This window comes from Salvelinus namaycush, chromosome 26 (genome assembly GCF_016432855.1).
Source record: "Salvelinus namaycush isolate Seneca chromosome 26, SaNama_1.0, whole genome shotgun sequence".
Taxonomy (NCBI): domain Eukaryota; kingdom Metazoa; phylum Chordata; class Actinopteri; order Salmoniformes; family Salmonidae; genus Salvelinus; species Salvelinus namaycush.
In genome coordinates this window covers 28,891,093-28,911,280 of record NC_052332.1, presented here as the reverse complement: position 1 = coordinate 28,911,280, position 20,188 = coordinate 28,891,093, and the positions used below count along the sequence as shown (strand labels likewise).

The following is a 20,188-nucleotide window of genomic DNA, read 5'->3' as shown; positions in this document are numbered from 1 at the left end:
GATCACCATGCGCAATGCCAAGCACCGGCTGTGTAAAGCTCGCCGCCATTGGACTCTGGAGCAGTGGAAACGCGTTCTCTGGAATGATGAATCTCGCTTCAACATCTGGCAGTACAACACTACCTGCCCGAATGCATACTGTAAAGTTGGTGGAGGAGGAATAATGGTCTGGGACTATTTTTCATGGTTCAGGCAAGGCCCCTTAGATCCAGTGAAGGGAAATCTTAACGCTACAACATACAATGACATTCTGAACAATTCTGTGCTTCCAACTTTGTGGCAACAGTTTGGGGAAGGCCCTTTCCTGTTTCAGCATGACAATGACCCATGCACAAAGCGAGGTCAACACAAAAATGGTTTGTCGAGATCCGTGTGGAAGAACTTGACTGGCCTTCACAGAGCACTGACCTCAACCCCAAGAACACAATGGCCTCCATCATTCTTAAATTGAAGAAGTTTGGAACCACCAAGACTCTTCCTAGAGCTGGCCACCCGTCCAAACTGAGCAATCGGGGGAGAAGAGCCTTGGTCAGGGAGGTGACCAAGAACCTGATGGTCACTCAGAAAGAGTCTAGAGTTCCTCTGTGGAGTTAGGAGAACCTTCCAGAAGGACAACCATCTCTGCAGCACTCCACCAATCAGGCCTTTATGATATAGTGGCCAGACAGAAGCCATTCATTACTCAGACAAAAGACACATGGCAGCCCGCTTGGAGTTTGCCAAAAGGCCCCTAAAGACTCTCAGACCATGAGAAACAAGATTCTCCGGTTTGATGAAACCAAGATTGAACTCTTTGGCCTGAATGCCAAGCATCACGTCTGGAGGAAACCTGGCACCATTCCTACGGTGAAGCATGGTAGTGGCAGCATCATGCTGCGGGGGTGTTTTTCAGCAGCAGGGACTGGGAGACTAGTCAGGATCAAGGGAAAGATGTACAGAGCAAAGTACAGAGACATCCTGGGTGAAAACCTACTCCAATCAAGTTGCAGAAACATCTCAAGGATGATCAATGAAACTGAGCTCAATTTCAAATCTCAAATCAAATGGTCTGAATACTTACATAAATAAGGTATTTATTTTGTATTTTTTTTATACATTTGCAAAATTTTCTAAAAACCTTTTCACTATGGGGTATTGTGTGTAGATTGAGGATTTTATTTGGTTGGTTCATTTTAGAATAAAGCTGTAAGGTAACTAAATGTGGAAAAAGTGAAGGGGTCTGAATACATTCCGAATGCACTGTACATACAGAGAATACATAAGTGACAGCAACAATACTAAGCATTCTTAGCACCATGAGAGCAAATCTACAGCCAAGCCGCAGAATGAATGGTGACAGCTACTAGATTTAGTTATACACAGTTGAAGTCGGAAGTTTACATACACTTAGGTTGGAGTCATTAAAACTCGTTTTTCAACCACTCCACAAATTTCTTGTTAACAAACTATAGTTTTGGCAAGTCGGTTAGGACATCTACTTTGTGCATGACACAAGTAATTCTTCCAACAATTGTTTACAGATTATTTCACTTATAATTCACTGTATCACAATTCCAGTGGGTCAGAAGTTTACATACACTAAATTGACTGTGACTTTAAACAGCTTGGAAAATATCAGAAAATGATGTCATAGCTTTAGAAGCTTCTGATAGGCTAATTGACATAATTTGAGTCAATTGGAGGTGTACCTGTGGATGCATTTCAAGGCCTACCTTCAAACTCAGTGCCTATTTGCTTGACATCATGGGAAAATCAAAAGAAATCAGCCAAGACCTCAGCAAAATAATTGTAGATCTCCACAAGTCTGGTTCATCCTTGGGAGCAATTTCCAAACAACTGAAGGTACTACGTTCATCTGTACAAACAATAGTACGCACGTATAGACACCATGGGACCACGCAGCTGTCATACCGCTCAGGAAGGAGAAGCGTTCTGTCTCAGAGATGAACGTACTTTGGTGCGAAAAGTGCAAATCAATCCCAGAACAACTGGGAAATGCATGTCAGATCTACATGGGCAAATAGTAAAATGCATTGTGTTAATATTTTTCATTATTGTAAAGTATTCATGCTTGCAGAATGTCAAGGGAATTTAATAGCATACCTAACATTGCAATACATTGCAGACCCATACGCATGCGTAGATTGAAATACAAGGCAAATATCACGATTTTCACAGCATTAAATATGTATTAGCTAATACATGAATGATACTGACATGTTGAATAAAACTGTTCCCTACACTGGAATCGAAAATAATGCTAACGTTACTGTACTGTAGCCTGCATCACGATTTCACAACTTCACAGACGTCTTATCCCATACCAGAAAGCTCTAATCTAAGCAATAGTATGCATTAAAATAGCTACGATTGTAAAAATATTGAAAATGCATTTAGTGCCCCCCGTCTCTCATTGCTAGTTGAGACTGGCTAGACATCGGTTTGGCTGACAGTGTTTTCAGCGGTTTCACTTAGGTGAGACAATTGAGACAGGAGAATGCGCTCTGCTACTGCCTGACACCACCTGAGCAAAATTTGAGTTGACTTTAAGGAATGAACAATTATAAAGGGATGCGTTCGTAAATCCGCTCTGGCCATCTACGACTCCAGAGCGCAGAAATGTTGAGTATGTTGAACACGTTGAATATGGCCGGTGTCAGTAAACTTCGGCAAAAATGTATAATTAAATTGTTGCCAGCAGCAGTTAGACACCAATGTTCTGGATAACATGGAAACAGCCTAACCATCTCTGCTAGGGCAAGTAAAATGGCGCCGCTTGGTTTGCTTAATATAAGGAATTTTAAGTGATTTATACTTTTACTTTTGATACTAAAGTATATTTTTGCAATTACATGTACTCGTGATACTTAAGTATATTTAAAACAATACTTTCACTTATTCAAGTAGTATTTTACTGGGTGACTTTCACTTGAGTAATTTTCTATTCGGGTATCTTTACTTTTACTCAAGTATGATAATTGGGTAATTTTTCCACCACTGGGTTTTCTCATGTGTCTGGAAGTAGCTAGCATGCTAGCCAACGTTAGCCAATTAACTTGGGCGCTTGACTGCCGTTGTGAGGTCAGAACGCTATCAACCCTACTCGCCGGGCAGAGCGTCCAGTGTATGCTCCGAGAGCGCAACGCTCTGAATTTACGTAAACCCAGAGCACACTCCAGATTGAATTTACAAACACAACCAATGTCATTAAATAAAACTAAGTAATATACACAACTGAAATATTTTATTTCATAGTAATTTCCTATATGGACCTAACAGACAATGCAATACATTGGCAATTGAATGTTCACTATTTTGGGATTTTGAAGCTCAAAATATGTAATTTCATAATGCATGTGTACAAAAATAATCAACTGAAAACCGTGATTTAAAAAAAAGAATCTAACCAAATGCGAACTCAAAAAGCACTAATCGCTCAGCACTACTAATCAGGTATGTACCTTCTACATCAACTGCAAGCATTCACATGCTGCAAACAAATTAAGAAAATGAAGGAACCAGACGAAGTCATGTCAAATCTTTAATGTATGTAAATAACAAATTATAATCACTGTAGACAAATCCAGGGTCAAAAGCCACAACGACTTTCTTTACACACAGTAATAGGCAGCTACTTGATTTTATTCAATAAGGAAAATAAACTTAACATCAGTGTGTCAATGGTGCACGGCACGCATCCTCACTAGTCAGATCCCTCAACCACATCTATTTGGTGATGTTGTTTCTGGGGAAAGAGGAGGATTACAGACAAAGCATATTAAGAGGGAAACAGACAGTAGTGTGAAGAATAACTAGGTACATACTCAGTTCACATTCTCCTTAAAATTAAAAACATTGAAATGAAATACTGAGCTGTTACTTGCAACCCTGCTCTGTGTAATCCACGGATGGGAAACTGGGATACATTTAACCCAATCAGAACTCACGAGGGACAGCAGTGGCTCGCGGGTCTGCGTTCCCACACACGCAGTCAGCCAGCCTTTTGGGGAGCCCCAAGTGACATTTTGTTGTAAAAAGTTGTTTTAGAGTTCCTTTCCTGCACATTTACACATTTTGCCATGGGCGGAGAGAAAGGTTTGCAGTTTAATGTAACTGAGTGGGGGTGACTACATCAACAGGAGCTCGCCGGTCGGTCATTTTACCATGAGTACTACAATTCAGATAACTGGCCGCTAGACTAATTTACTTTTTTTTTTTTTTTTGCAGACACGGGCAAATTGAGTATCAGTCAGTGACTGACATGAGAGAAACTGCTGATGCACAACCAAATTTCGAAATTGCACCTTGTGTATTCTACTATTCATATTCTCAACAGTAAGTTGAGACCCCGACTGAGTTCCTACAAAAAGGGGGGTGCCAGTTGCCCATCCCAGGTTTAATCAATCACAAAAAGTGTCACTGTAATTAGACTAGAAATACATACAAGACAGGGTGAAAGAAAGGAAAAATAAAGAGGTTGGTAAAATACTCACGCATTCATGCTCTTCCCACTCCCACTCAGAACAATGTAGGGGGTTTTCTGTGACTTCTGTTTCTCCTGAAGCAAAGCGACAGTTCCTAGAGGGGTATCACTACTGCTCATCTTCTTCAGCAGCTGATAAGAGACACGTGGGGGGAGGTATTTAAATACATACTCGGTCAAACCACTGACTAGACTGGAAGCTTGCTAGGTCATATCCTCAAGGACTCAAATTGGGCAAGCCCTGCAACATGAATTTTCTAGTAAGGCCTGAAAATAAAGTGTTATTCAATTGAAAGCCATATGCGATGAAAAGTATCAGAGAAAGAAAAAAAAAAAGTTCAGATTTCAGTTAAAATAAATAATCATCTTTGAGTGAGCTTAGTTAGACATACCGCTTCCTCTTCCAGCTTTTTCATCCTCCTCTCAGTCTTCATCTTGCCAGACCCCTTCCCATGGAACCGATGTGAGAGCTGCCGGAAAGCCTAGAGAAAGAATAGGGCTAGCGTGAAATATTCTCAATGAGCACCATTTACCTACATTAAAAACAGCAATTGACACATTTGACAAAATCATCATTCTGCATGTCAATGATTTTAAGGGAATTTTAAATAACAATGTACCTCTTTGGGAGTGAGCTTCCGTCCAGATTCATCCACATACTCAATCTTGACGTCTGGCTTGTAGGCGTCCTTCTCCTTGAAGTCCTGGGTGAAGCCTCTATATTCCTCCCTCCGACTGTACTTGTCATCTATAGTCCTAGAGTTGGAGAAACAAGGATAGAGTATTCCATGGAGGCTAACGTGTTTTCATACATTACACAAGAGCAAACCAGGCTTTGAGCCCCCCCCAAAAAGGTAAATTACTAAATACATGCCATTTTATTTATGTTGTAACTTTTGCAATGTCTGAGAAAGTGGTGATTATTTAACTAGCATATAAGCACAAAAAGTAGAGGTAGCTCACATCTTGTCCTCAATGCTGTAGTTATCATTGGGCAGGGCACCGGTAGGTGCACGGACACGGGATATCTTCTGCATTTGAGTGTCCAAGAGACCTAAGGGAGAGAAGAAGAGTATGAGAGCATGAACGAAACTATGGAGATAGGAGACAAGAGGAATAGATAAACAGGACAATCCTTTTCTAAACAAATACTGTCAAAGTGGGGCTGTCTACCCCCAATCTCTTACCCTTATTCTTGCAGAGCGCCAAGGCAGCAGCCAGCCCAGAGTTGACAATGGGTTCTTCATCCAGGATGGTGGTCGAGGCTGTGGCGAACTACGAGATAGGAGAGGCAAGTCAAGCACATCCAGCTGACACATTTTCACTTCAGTAGTTCAGGGGGAAAAAGCTTTGCGTATTCTTATGGGTCATGGTATGTTATTCTCTATATTACCTACTAGAGGACTCCAAAATGAGCACTACTGGTAAATGCATGGGAAATGCATGAGACTACAAGGCAGTAGGATGACTCACATCAGGCTGCTTCTGCTCCTCATCCACATTGACGATGCTCCAGCCAACATTCTCATCCCCATCGGAGTCTGAACCGCCAGCGCCATCTCTCTCCGCCTCCTGCTCGAAATCCTACAACAGAAGAATACAGTTGATACAAGAGACAAACCAGTGTTCAAGCGCAAACACACAGAGCTCATGGTTATTTCAATTCTCCCTACTGAGCCCATTAGAATACAATTGGAATCGCTTCCTTGTTCATGAGGTGGTCATGTGCCAATTCTAATGATGTACATCTTTTTAAAATGTTTTTAAAACAGTTAGCTATAGCCTGTCTCTTGCACTGTACCCACCATGATGTCCTCCTGGTCCTCTCGGTTTCCCGACAGGCCGTAGGTGGGGATGTCACCCAGAGTTCTGCAGAACTCAGAGGTGGCGTTGAACACAATGTTCAGGTTGTTTTTGTCTTCTTCATCGTCACTGTCGTCCCCTCTTGCAAGCCCTCGGACCTGCTCTGCCACCTGAGGGCCAAGAGAGTGAGAACAATGTTTAAACATTTATTGGTGATTAAATATCACAACAGATTTGTTAGTAATCCACTCAATATTGCTGTTTTCCATTGTCAAAGGAGAGATCCTATCCAGTATACTGATCTTTGGACACAGTGATATTCTAGCATCGTAAAGAGGAACAGCTCTGAACAGAATGCTCACACCTTTTCCCCAGAGTTTTTGAGCAGCTGTTTCTGTTTGAGTTTTCGCTGTTTCTCCAGCTGCTTTTGCAGCTCCTGCTCTGCCTCGTCCTCCTCCAGCACAGCCAGATCAGGGGGGGTGAAGTTCTCTGAAGGAAAAATAAAGAGTAAGTGTTGTCATAATATTGAAGTAAACCAGGCATGAGTGAACCAGACATGTATTTAGCTCATCACTAAACCACTAACAGATGTCTCCCCCACCATCGTCACTGATGTCCATGTCCGCCATCCTGATGTCATCTGACTGTTGGGGTACATCTAGTCCCGGTATGATAACACGCTCCTTCACCCCTTCCTGGCCCTCCTCATCCAACTGCTTGCGACCCCGACCCCGAGCCCTGAAGAAGAGAGAAAGAGTCAGAAAAAATTATAAAATAAAGGCTACTCTGTCATTCAGATTGAAGCGAAGCTGATGGGAGCAGAACCTGGAGCCAAAGTCGGTGTTGCGTGTGTCGTCTAATTGGAGCTCATCAGGCAATGCCTTCTCCTTCTTCCTGATCTTCCTGACACGCTGCTTGGTCTTCTTAAAGCCCACCTATAATAACAAAATAAGTAAGAACCTGCCTGTGAATAATGACAACAATTAATGATAACTCATAGTGTGTGAACAATTCTCAAACACACAGACTTAATATTCAAAAGAAAACGCATTCAAGCATTACGTCTGAGACAAGAGCAAACATATCCAAAGGACAGCTTCCAAGGCCCTCTCCAGAGCACCCCCTCCTCACAGCCCTCACCATCTCCTGGGGTGTGTAGTACTCTGAGGCAATAGCGAGAGCAGGCATCTCCAGGGACTGGGCCTGGTTCCTCAGGGTCTCCCTGATGGCCAGGAGCTCCCGTTCCCGTTCCCCCTCAGCACAGCCCCCTTTGCTCAGCCGGAAACTCTTCTTCTTCTCTCCATCAATCTCCTCATCATACTTGCCCAGCACAGTGCGCGGCTTGAACTGCAGAGGTGGACATTGGACAGTGAGATTGAATTAAGCGGTGAGAGTGACATGCCAGTATTTCAGAAATAATGAAAAACGAAGTTGACACTGCATTTCTTACCCTAACCATGTCATCCACACACTCTCGTCCTTACCGTAACCATGCCATCCACACACTCTCGTCCTTACCGTAACCATGTCATCCACACTCTCGTCCTCTTCATAGGCTTTGTAATCAGGCTTTTTCTTCTTCAACTCCACATTCTTCTCAGCATTTTCTTTGTCCACCAGACCCACATTTACAAGAACATCGCCCCCCTCTTCATCAAGCACACCTGAAAGACACACAAAAGGGCAATGAGTGGGTGGGCATGCACCCCTATTTTTATGATGTGGATCTGGCTTAAGCATGGTCTTCATTAATATATTTGTGTGTTATTGGTAACATTTCAACCTGCTCTCACCTTTGTCTTGCAGTGTAAGAATGACAGTCTCCCCTTCATTAAATGACTCCATCTTGTGCTGCACAGTGAGACCCTTTAGGTCCCGAGAGCTGTAAGCGGCCTATAACAAAGACAAGCATAAGAACATAAGACCTAGAGGCATTCTCTCACATCAGATCACTTGACTCAGTCTGCACAGAATCAAGACATAAAGTGCCTCCCTTAGGGGTAGTGACTTTACAGGGGGGGGGGGGGGGGGGGGGGGCTGGCATATTGCCGGAATGCTGTTTATATCTAGCTTGCAATCACACACACAAACCAGTAAGTTAAGCAGTTGAGATATTCAACACGAGGAGATTTGACCTTGTTGGTCTGTCCAAACTCCTCCTCCACCAGATTGCTCACACCAAACTCCTCATCCATCTCCTGCAGAAGCTTGGCCTATAGGGAAAGAAAGGAAATAAAGGAACCAATTAAAAACTGAGTACAAAATAACATCGTGACTAATACACACAAACAGCTCCCTTCATCTCACAGCCCTCCTCCTTCCCCCATGGTTCCCACCCTACTCACTCTCTTCTCTGCCAGTTCTTTCTCTTTGGCCATCTTCCGGCTCCTCTCAACCCAGGCAACAGTGTCATCCAGCCAGTCTTCTTCTGCTAAGGTCTTCACTTTCCTGAAAACCACAGCAGGAGAGGAAGAGAAAAAATAAATGAATTGAATCACTAACTACTATAGTCCAAGTTGGTGTATGTACAGCCTTCCTGCCGTTTAGACCTTACCCCAGTTTCTTATTGAGGAGCCTCTTTTCCTTCAGAGCTGCCAGTTTCTCCCGCATCTCTTTCTGCTGTTTAATGTACACTGGGTTGATCGTCTCTGCAACAATTGGCTGCTCCTTCGTGCCGAGCTCTGGGGCAGCAGACAGGGAGGGGTGAGTCAGTAAAATTACAAATCAGCAAGTCTCACATGACCTTACTACTACAAACATGGTCATCTAGTTCTAGTCAGAGAAGTAACATGGCTTAAGTTTGCCTCACCTTTAGTGGTGTCAGTCATTTCAAGAGGCTTCAGACCAAGCTTGGCCCTCAGCTTGCTGTTAGAAAGAAAACCAGGGAAGAGTTATTCAGAATTGACCACCATCAGTGCGCCATCATTCAATGTCTATCTTTCACTTACTTTGTCTCTTCAATGGTAAGCGAGGCATCTCCACTTGCAGACTGTGGTGCAATTTCTAGAGGAAAAGAACAATTTAAGTCAACAACACAGGAGAAAACCTGGCATCTTCAATGTCATATATGCAATAGGTCAGACTACTTAAGCAATAAGGCCCGAGGGGGTGTGGTATATGGCCAATATACCACAGTTAAAGGCTGTTCTTAAGCACAACATAATGTGGAGTGCCTGGATACAGCCCTTAGTCGTGGTATACTGGCCATATACCACAAACCCCCGAGCTGCCTTATTGCCATTATAAACTGGTTACCAACATAATTAGCAAAAATAAATGTTTTGTCATACCCATGGTATACATTCTGATATACCACGGCTGTCAGCCAATCATCATTCAGGACTCGAACCACCTAGTTTATAATTGAGTGTATTGCGCACTGATAAGATGTAGTTATGAATGTTTGTGTATGTGGAAATCTGCATGACTGATGTATTTACCTGTGCCCTCACATCCGGGCTCCACTTTTTCTTTCTTTACGCGAGGCTCCCCAGTACTCCTCTCCCCTTTACTGCGACCGTCTCTCTCGGAACCCCGTCCACTCCTTTCCTTCGATCTGGACCGTTTCCTTTTCTCCCGCTCTCGGTTGCTATCTCGTTCCTTGTCCCTCTCCCGGTCCTTATGACGGTGTTTTTTGTGTTCGCGGTGACCACGTTCTTCGGCATCCTTATCTTTATCACGGCCCTTTTCCTTGTGTTTTTTCGACGAACCCATCTTCCTTGTTATGTAAAAGTGCTTGCTAGCTAGTTTAAAAATAAAAAAATACTACTAACTTTACCTGTCCGTATGCAACAGTTAACGTTTATATTCGCTAGCTAAGGTAACGTGCCAGCGATTGTTGACAGTCAGTAGACGATTAAGATATTTTATTAAGTTATATGGCTAGAGAAAAAACGTAAAACTATAGTCAAAAACATTGCTCGTAAAACCCCATCTCAGGGCAAGCTGCAACAAATTGTTTAAGCAAGTCTTTACTTACGTGTGAACAAAAACACAAATAGCACTGGAAACGAGTGGACGACTTGAGAATGACCTTTTTCAATTTATTTCCGGGGTCAAATGAAACGTCACTTCAGAACAAATACTTTTTGTTGTTGAATGAACTATGTGAGAAAACCGACTCCTGATACTTCCATCTGAAGTACACGAAGTGATTTCGTTTTCCCTGGATTGTGTTGAATAAGTCTATTTGCAGGTAATATTTTTGAGTTATATTTGTGGTTTTGATGATAGCCTACTGTTGTGAAAATACCAACTTCACACTGTGACATTTTGTTTGACACAGTGAAGTAGAGTGAACTAGGCCAATGTTTTGTTGAAAATAAAAATAGAAGAGATAAGGTGAAAAATAATATTTTTAAATAAATAAAAAATGTATTTGCAAGTCTCATGATATATGATATTGTGTCATACAAAATCTATGACTATGTTATTAAAAGTTTGTATTTTCATATACATAACATGCCACTTGAGAATAGCCAGCACAAATACCGTATGGTTAAATTGTAAAAAGCCTATAACAACTACTTCTCAATTTCACATAAATAAATGTGTTTCTATCTACATGTGAAATACAATTATTTATTTATTTGAACATCAAGCAAAAAATTCAACTGACAGTTGAATTGATTTTATTGGAATTGGAATGAAACAGACTTAAAATGTCTTGATGACATGTTCTGAGACAAGTAAATTAAGTAACTTAAGCACAGAGGATTGAAGCTATGGTCACCATTGCCCTAATGGCAGTGGTGGAAAAAGAGCCCTATTGTCATACTTGAGTAAAAATAAAGATACCTTAATAGAAAATGACTCAAATAAAAGTGCAAGTCACCCAGTAAAATACTACTTGAATAAGTCTAAAAGTATTTGGTTTTAAATATACTTAAGTATCAAAAGTACATGTAATTGCTCAAATATACTTAATTATCAAAAGTATAAATCTTCTCAAATTCCTTATATTAGGCAAACCAGGCAGCATGATTTTTGCTTTTTTAAATTTACGGATAGCCAGGGGCTTACTCCAACACTCAGACAATATTTACAAACGAAGCATTTGTATTTAGTGAGTCCGCCAGATCAGAAACAGTAGGGATGATCAGGGATGTTCTTTTGATAAGTGCATGAATTGAACCATTTTCCTGTCCTGCTAAGAATTCAAAATGTAACGAGTACTTTTGGGTGTCAGGGAAAACGTATGGAATAAAAAGTACATTATTTTCTTTCGGTATGTAGTGGAGTAAAAGTTGTCAAAACATAAATAGTAAAGTACAGATACCCCAAAAAACGACTTAAGTAGTACTTTAAAGTATTTGTACTTAAGTACTTTACACCACAGCCTAATGACCGTGGTCTGGTGGTCTAGTTTCTTCAGCATGGTGAGGGTGGACTCTGCAGCCGCCTCCATAGTGTGAGCATCTCTTTAGGGTTTCGCTTATGAACCAGTAGCACAGAGCTGTAAGAACAAGGCTTCTCTCTCTCTGTTTCTGGGAGATCAAAGGTATAAAATCCAGGGTGATGGATGGGGGCCACCCCAAGTCTGTGGAGGCACATGCCCAGATACACATCATCGATGGGGAACAGATGCACCCTCTCTGACACTTGTCTCAGACGCATAGCAAGTGCACCAGAGTACACCACCCCTCCTCCACCAGCATATGGTGGGTATGCACCTTTGTAAAAACTCTCTGAGATATAGTATTTGGTGGTTGGCTGTCGGTTTGGCATTGCATTCTGAATTACATCCCCCACAAATAAATCCTTTATCTTCTCAGTTTTGTTCCTATCTGCGCTCCACATGCCGTTCTCCTCCCTCTGTTTATGCAGGTAGTCCAGGAGAGAACTTGTCCTAACAAAAACATCATCATCACCCTTGAAGACAAACTGTGCCCCTGGACAGTGGTTCTGAAGCCAATGCCAGAAAAGCAGATCTTTCAGGGTCAGGTTAAAGAAAGTGTCCCTGAAGTCCCACTGCAGGATGTCCCCATACTGCTGGCTCTCCAGCATCAGGAGGCCCCCAAGGTCTGGGTGAGGGCCCGTTGTCGAGTCCTGTCTACCCAGCAGAAAGACTGTGCGCACCAGCCCACCTCTCCCCCCGAGCTCCCCCTTCACCCAGCCACTTCTCCCCCATGTTTCCCGGATAGCCTGCCTGTTCTCAAAGTTACCCACCTGGGATTTGATGGCCATTAGCAGCATAGGTAGCTCCGGCCCAGTGCTTTCATTGCCAGCACACACTCTGGGCTGGTTCATGAGGAAGGGGTACACCCTGCAATGCATGGACTGGACGAATGCCCTCATCTGCTCTGGCAGGGTATTGAAGTCAGGTAGGTGAGGCAGCCAGCACTTGTCTGGGCCACAGTCTGAGGAGACCTCCATCTCTGGTGGCTGAGTGCTAATCCTTGTGATCATACCTGCAGTTGAGTTGCCCCTCAAAATGGGGTTATGGCGCCGGTCCCAGAGATGCTGAAGCTGGTTCCACAAAGCACTGTCCTCCAGGCGAAGGTTCCAGAAGGGGCCCAGGGGATGGGAGGCCAGTGCCCCAGAGTTGGCAGAGACCCCTGGGGCAACAAAGTGGACAGGTAGGTGGGGAGGGGAGTAGGATATGGATACAAATATGGACACCATGATATAAACCAGGAGATGTCCCATCATCACACAGGGCATGAGGCAGAGGCACAAGATCGTTCCATTGCATCGGCATCGGGCCATTGGCTGCTGCATGCAGTAGGACATGAATAGAAAGAATGAAGAGAGAGAAAGAGCGAGAAATAGAGGAGGGGGGGTTAGCAACTCACTGGCAAAAAAAACATGAGCATATAAACGGGTTAAATGAAGAGCATAAGTAGTTATCAAAATGAGGTACTTTGTTTTATTAATGTGAGACCAATAAGGGGATACAGCCAGTCAGAACTAGAGGCAACTGCAGGTCTCTGAGGGTCAGTGTCCTAGGTGATGCTCCAGAGAGGCTTGTTATCTGTGCTTGGCCAAGGACTCAGAGCATCACACAGCCCAAGATATTTACATCATGTACCTTTCAACACAACATTGATTAGGAAAGCTGAAGGTATACCATGTTTCCTATTCCTCTCAAAGTTGGTGAAAATAAACTAACAAACATCCAGTTACCAGAGATATAACAACTTCCATGTAATACTCATTTCAAGGTTATTAACCCACATAGTTTTGTCTACATTTTGCTATTGTGAATGTATGTTTGCCATCATGAACCCCCCCCCAAAAGATCAACAATCACATACAACTTAGAGGTTATAATGAATACATTTGGAATAATATCCTAAAGACAAAATGTAGACCTACATTATTAGCTAAAATAAGGTTTCCATTACAACCGATTACATTAGCATACTGTTGTTCATTTTATAACAAGACTAAGGTCAGGAGTAACTTACAAAATGTACTGTAGGCTCAGGCGTGGAGAAGACGTGAGCGTCAGTAGAGGAAAGAAAATGTTATAGAAGATCCATCATTTTGACTATTCGATCCTCTTATGCTTTTCTGCTCCTTTAGTGATGGCTGTAGACTAGGTTTACAGTAGGCGTCTTCTAAGAAGTCGAATACATAATAAACTAATATTAAACATTGAATTAGAAAATTAACACCAGCAAAGTACAATAATCGAGCAAGCTGCATAAATTGTTCATAGGCTAGTCAACATCCCAAGATTTAAGAAAATCATGACGCCTCATTTATCCATTGGTAGGAAAAGGAAAAACAAAATTGCCCATATTCTTTCCTACCGTCCCATTGAGTTGAATCAAAATAATTATATGAATTCTTAGCTTTGGTTAGCATTGTGTTCAATAGGTATCATTCATAGAGCTTGAAGAATGCAGAAGAGGCTCCGCAGGTGAATTCCCCACAAGTCAGCATTTGCACGTACGTTACGGATGGATGGCAACAAGGTAGAAGGTAAACCACACCCATAGGCCTACGACATCTGTCACGAGGGTTTGAAATATGAGGCCACCCACCCACCACAAACACAAACAGTCAAATTCCTCCAAGCAATAGGCTTATTGTAAAATCATGGTATTTACAATTCACAGACAACCTAGTTTCGTTCAGCATAGTTGTTTAACATATACATTCAGATTTGCATTGTTCTGATTGCAGAATTGTATTTGACTATATGGTTTGATTGATGGATATAGACATAATAAGGGCAGCTTCATAATAATATATCATACTTTTTAGAGGACAACAGCCTATAGAGGACAACATGTCTGCAGCTATAAGGTCATAGGCTAAGTTGAGTTTGAATGTCAAAGATTACTTCAAAATTGACACTTCTTTTCTCATGATATGGATTGTGAACATATAGCCTACTGCCTCAAGCTTCACCACTATCTCTCTTTAGTTTTAACACACACGGAAAACACACATTGTACAAACCTGAATAAAACTCCCTTCCTCTAAGGCCATTTTAGTTTTAGCACTTTCGTGTTAACTGCATTGAGGGACACCCGTATCAGTATAATTTCTCTACCCCTTGATTCCTTGCCGGTCTATGGCTCTCCCTCCTCTCGCCCTGTCCCTTTTGCTCACTGAAACCTGCCATGGCCCATTCCCTCTCTTCCCTGACATCATCAGTTTGTATGCAACGATGGAACCAAAAATTGACCAAGGACTGAGGTCCTTGGCAAGGCAACATCAAGTGTTTCCCAGTTTCACTATGCCTGTACCTGTCTACTATTGTTGGCTGGAGATGCTGTTGTCACACAGATCACATGCAGTGGATGTGAGTCCCAGAGTGGGGCTGCTGATTGATCTGCCCCCAGGGTACCTAATCACACCACCCTGCCTCCCAACCAACACTTATGTAATGGTGAACAGGGTGTATCCGGGTTCAGTGAAAATCTGAATCATCAATGGCAATCTGACAGTCCCACTGACTGTATAATGTAACTGTTCGATAATTTCCAAACTGGCACTCATGGCTTGAATGTCCAACAGTCACTGGGAGAGAGCAGCAGCCTCTGTGCTTCTTCAGAGTATCACTCACTAATGTGCCGTTATATTAATAAAGTATTTTTTTGTGTTGATTTCACCTTCACATGTGCACATTTCCAGTCAACAAAGTCCACAATATATACACTGAGTGTACAAAATATTAGGAACACCTTCCTAATATTGAGTTGCACCCCTTTTGCCCTAAGAACAGCCTTAATTCACCGGGGCATGAAGTACCATGTGTCAAAAGCGTTCCACAGGGATGCTGGCTCATGTTGACTCCAATGCTTCCCACAGTTGTGCCAAGTTGGCTGGATGTCCTTGGTGGTGGACCATTCATGATACACATGGGAAACTGTTGAGCGTGAAAAAGAAGTATTGCAGTTCTTGACACAAACTGGTGCGCCTGGCACCTACTACCATACCTCGTTCAAAGGCACTTACATATTTTGTCTTGCTCATTCACCCTCTGAATGGCACACATACACAATCCATGTATCAATTGTCTCAAGGCTTAAGACATCCTTCTTTAACCTGTCTCCTCCCTGTCATCTACACTGATTGAAGTGGATTTAACAGGTGACATAAACTAATTACTAATGTTTTGTACGCTCAGTGTATATATACTGAACAAAAATATAAATGTAACATGTAAAGTTTTGGTCCCATGTTTCGTGAGCTGAAATAAAAGATCCCAGAAATGTTCCATCTGCACAAAAAGCTTATTTCTCAAAAATGTTGTTCACAAATTTGATTACATTATTGAGCATTTCTCCTTTTCCAAGATAATCCATCCACCTGGCAGGTGTAGCATATCAAGAAGTTGATTAAACAGCATCATGATTACACAGCTGCACCTTGTGCTGGGGACAATAAAAGGCCACTCTTAAATGTGCAGTTTTGTCACACAACACAATGCCACAGATGTCTCAAGTTTTGAAGGAGCGTGCAATTGGCATGCTGACTGCAGGAATGTCCACCTGAGCTGTTGCCAGAGGAATGAATGTTCCTTTCTCTACCAAAAGCCGCCTCCAATATCGTTTTAAAGAATTTGGCAGTACGTCCAACCGGCCTCACAACCACAGACAACTTATAACCACGCCAGCCCAGGACCTCCACATCTGGCTTCTTTACCTGCGGGATCGTCTGAGACCAGCCACCCGGACAGCTGATGAAACTGAGGAGTATTTCTGTCTGTAATAAATCTCTTTTGTGAGGAAAAACTCATTCTGATTGGCTGGGCTTGGCTCCCAAGTGGGTGGGCCTATGCCCTCCCAGGCCCACCCATGGCTGCGCCCCTGCCTAGTCATGTGAAATCCATAGATTAGGGCCTAATTAATTCATTTAAATTGACTGATTGCCTTATATGAACTGTAACTCAGTAAAATAGTTGAAATTGTTGCATGTTGCGTTTATATTTTTGTTCAGTATAGATATGGATTTTTCATGTGTGTGCCATTCATACGTAAAAAGTCATACTAGAAAGTATTGTTACAACAGATTCACATGGTTTGATGTAAAAAAAAATGTATTCCAATAAACGGTTCTGGTTTTTCATATTTTCCAGAAATGATACACAGTGGATGATTTTATATTCCAGCTATCTGTTTTTGTCCTGCACATGTTTTGGAGTGCAATCATGGCTGCAGAATCATTATCCTCTCCCTTTTACTTGTCCTTCATATACAATGGGTAGATGGTTCTCATAACATTCAGCATTGTAATCCTGTAATCAACCATTAATATTGTTGGTATTAACATCACTGATTATTATTGTCGCTGAACAGCAATATCACAGTTTCTTTATCACAGTAAGTTGTAGGACAGACGAATGTTCTCAAACATAAAGATTCTCCCCCTGAGCCATCAATTACGAACAGGATGAAAACCATACAGTTTGTATGCGTGTGCACACGGTAATACTGATATAGATCAACACATTTACATTTTAGTAATTTAGTGGATGCTCTTATGTAGAGCAACTTACAGGAGAAATTAGAGTTAAGTGCCTTGCTCAAGGGCACACACATAGATTTTTCATCTTGTTTTTTCATCTAGCGACCTTTCGGTTACTGGCCCAATGCTTTTAACCGCTAGGCTACCTCATGCTACATCCTTTCTCATGCACCGTGGCATTGAGCAGGTACACTGCAGTCTGGATTGATCAGAGGAAATATAAGCAGGGTTGAGAACATGCATGTCCAGATCGTATCAGTCGTTCTTAGTAAAATTCACCACTTTCCATCAGCTGAATGTGATGCTCTGATCACGCCTGCCTAACAAAGCAGCATCATATTAATCACATTGCACTCCATACAAAGATCACTGATCAAAGTTCCAGGAAGATAAAACTGTACACACAGGGAAGGGGACCCATTACTACAATATGAAAATAGTATTATCTGTTCATGAGAATCAATTGTTCAACGGGTTGGACAAAGTGAGAGTGTTACAGCAGAGTCATCAGAGGCTGTCGGAACTGACCTTTTGATCTCCCAAGGAAGCAGAGCAACAGGGTGAGAACACTACAGAACAGTTCTGATAGTTTCCCCACATCTTATGGACAGTTCTTACCCTCCTCATTAATAAAGGAGGATGTCTCTAATTTGTCATCTGTCCATCAGACGGTTATCAGCATCATCCTTGATGTCAATATTTGGAACAGGAAATAAGAGAACAGTAGAAAACAAGGCTTCAATACATACATGAATAGATGTAAAATCACACAAATCATCAATTCACAGATTTACAACAAGTTCCAAGGAAATCATACAACAGATCTTTGTTTAAATTGTTTGCTTCTTTTCTTGTGCAAACTACAAATGGAACTACAAATGGTCTTTACTCATCACATGACAAATTCGGTATTAAGTCCTTTGCGTTGCGTGAACAACAGGGAAAATGTTCAAGAAGCAATCAGAGATTAAAGTGACGTCTATACAGCTTTTCTTTCCTTTATCTAATGTATGACTAATCATTTTACCTCAGGGGAGCTTCTAAATTGTGTGGATGCCTGCTTTGCGTAAGCCCTGCATCTCTTTGACAAGGCTCATTCACAATAGATCCCATTAGAAAGATGTAATTCAGATTAACTTAAAAGAACTGCAGGAAGAGAAACTCATTGTGGAGGTCACAGTGGAGTATGGCGTGTTGACACACAGCACACCTTTAGTGAGGTCTGGTGAGTGATTGAATAATACAGAGCAAGACTAAGCGCAGCTGGAGGTCATTGTTTCGGAAATACCTGGTAAAGGTAAGATGACTGGAAGAAGCACTGATGAACCATTTACAGAGATCCACAGTCAAGAACGCACTCAGATGCACGTACACACAAATGTGTGTACACCATGAACAAACAGAAATGTAGAAAAAATATAGATCAACACATCATTACGAAGTTGGCAGGGAAAAAAATCCCAGAATCAATTACGTATTTAGAGACCAAACTATTTAACTGCAAAATTAATATGAATGGATGTTACATTGCTTTGGAAGACCAAACTATACACAGCTTAACCAAAGGCATTCTTGGTTTTAAGATTTCAGATTTCTTGCATTTCTTACCTAAATGTGTTTATAAATTTGGAAAAAGGGCTACTGGCAGTTTTTCGACCAAAATGTGTTGAGGGAAATTATGGTTTTATAGCAAAACACTTATGGCATAAACTGATTCAGGTTGAACCTCTTTATCCTATAGAACACTTATATGAAAGCCATAATCCCAAGTACAAAAGTTCAAGTTTTAAATACACATATTGTTGTTCTGGTGTTTCTTACAGCAGCAACACCCACCCATGAGCTAGGTTTTGTCTAGCCAATCACAGAGCACCCTCATCAAACTGAACCCTTTGGTATGTCTTGAGGTTGGGGACGAACTAGGTCTTTCTGCACCTAAATCAAATTCAACAACCATCTACAGTATAGGGGTCAAATAATCAGACAAGTGTGTGTGAACACCAAGAGATCGTTAATATAATCTATGTCCACATGTCATACATAACAGCACCTTAATAGATCATAATTTGCAATAATGATCAGTAAATGTAAAATTTGTGAAAAGGAACCAAGGCATAGTCAGATAGACAGGAACTCATGGGCAACTTAACAACCCTCCGTATTAAATACAAGGATGGGTCTAACCTTAAGGACCAAGGCTGAGAACTATAACCAATATGCAGGAAGAGTGGGATTCACAGTGTACTCAATGATAAAGCTTTGTTATCGTTTTCACGGATTAAATCAATATTTCTAAAAGAACAATGCATAGTATTGTAGTAAAAGAGATTCAAACCTATAGAGGCAGATAGGAGTACAGAGCAGACACTGTAGGGCTAAAGAAGGGATAAGGCGTCACGTCAGAAGATAAGAGTAAAAGGGCATCATTTTAAGTCTGCTACAAAGGATTGCCCCTTTCTGTTATCCTGAGCACTGTATAACATGGTATACAGCTGGGCTCTCCAACCCTGTTCCTAGAGAGCTACCATCCGGTAGGTTTTCGCTACAACCCGAATCTAGCGCACCTGATTCCAATAATTAGCTGGTTGATAAGCTGAATCAGGTTAGTTACAACTGGGGTTGGAGCGAAAACCCACAGGAGGGTATCTCTCTAGGAACAGGGTTGGAGAGCCCTGGTATACAGAAACATGGTATAGCTGAAAACAGCTTGAGGAAATAAATGAATCAGGAAGAACTAATGAACTGAAGACCAGGATGGATGCATGAATGGATAGATAAAGATAGATGAGCAGATAAACAGGAAGACAGACAAGACAGATAAAGGCATGGATACTATCAAAAGATTAGGATTGTTGAACTTTGAAACATGGATACTATCTAAACAATAGGATAGTTCAACTTTGTATTACATTTTCATACACAGCCAAATAGTTTGGCTGTGGACCTCAAAAGTCCTCAGTTTGGCAATCACTGGAT

General features: G+C 41.7%; 2 protein-coding genes across 3 annotated transcripts; both read right to left on the bottom strand.

The window, feature by feature from the left end:
- Positions 1-3,528: 3,528 nt before the first annotated feature.
- LOC120021372 (U4/U6.U5 tri-snRNP-associated protein 1-like) lies at positions 3,529-10,340 on the bottom strand. 2 transcript variants are annotated; one of them, XM_038965113.1, is made up of 21 exons: positions 10,266-10,340; positions 9,727-10,029; positions 9,235-9,289; positions 9,096-9,151; positions 8,841-8,967; positions 8,632-8,734; positions 8,422-8,499; positions 8,080-8,179; positions 7,805-7,950; positions 7,427-7,633; positions 7,112-7,221; positions 6,888-7,024; positions 6,651-6,775; positions 6,289-6,456; positions 5,957-6,067; positions 5,671-5,758; positions 5,447-5,537; positions 5,104-5,239; positions 4,876-4,965; positions 4,494-4,615; positions 3,529-3,745 (listed from the first exon to the last, which is right to left on the bottom strand). In XM_038965113.1, the coding sequence occupies exons 2-21, from the start codon at positions 9,998-10,000 to the stop codon at positions 3,727-3,729; spliced, it is 2,343 nt and encodes a 780-aa protein (XP_038821041.1). In that variant the 5' UTR covers positions 10,001-10,029; positions 10,266-10,340; the 3' UTR covers positions 3,529-3,726. The 2 variants fall into 2 exon arrangements, with proteins under 2 accessions (XP_038821041.1, XP_038821040.1); XM_038965112.1 differs by having other exon boundaries at positions 9,727-10,332.
- Positions 10,341-11,656: 1,316 nt separating this feature from the next.
- LOC120021039 (N-acetyllactosaminide beta-1,3-N-acetylglucosaminyltransferase 2) lies at positions 11,657-12,910 on the bottom strand. Its single transcript, XM_038964691.1, has one exon. It carries the CDS (start codon positions 12,908-12,910, stop codon positions 11,657-11,659), a length of 1,254 nt encoding a protein of 417 aa, XP_038820619.1.
- Between the last annotated feature and the right edge of the window lie 7,278 nt (positions 12,911-20,188).

Coding starts and splice junctions, on each gene's coding strand:
- LOC120021372 (XM_038965113.1), bottom strand. CDS start 10,000: ATGGGTTCGTCGAAAAAACACAAGGAAAAGGGCCGTGATAAAGATAAG. Junction 6,776..6,887: donor CATGGACATCAGTGACGATG/GTGGGGGAGACA, acceptor TTTTTCCTTCAG/AGAACTTCACCCCCCCTGAT. Junction 5,240..5,446: donor TACAGCATTGAGGACAAGAT/GTGAGCTACCTC, acceptor CTCCAACTCTAG/GACTATAGATGACAAGTACA.
- LOC120021039 (XM_038964691.1), bottom strand. CDS start 12,910: ATGGTGTCCATATTTGTATCCATATCCTACTCCCCTCCCCACCTACCT.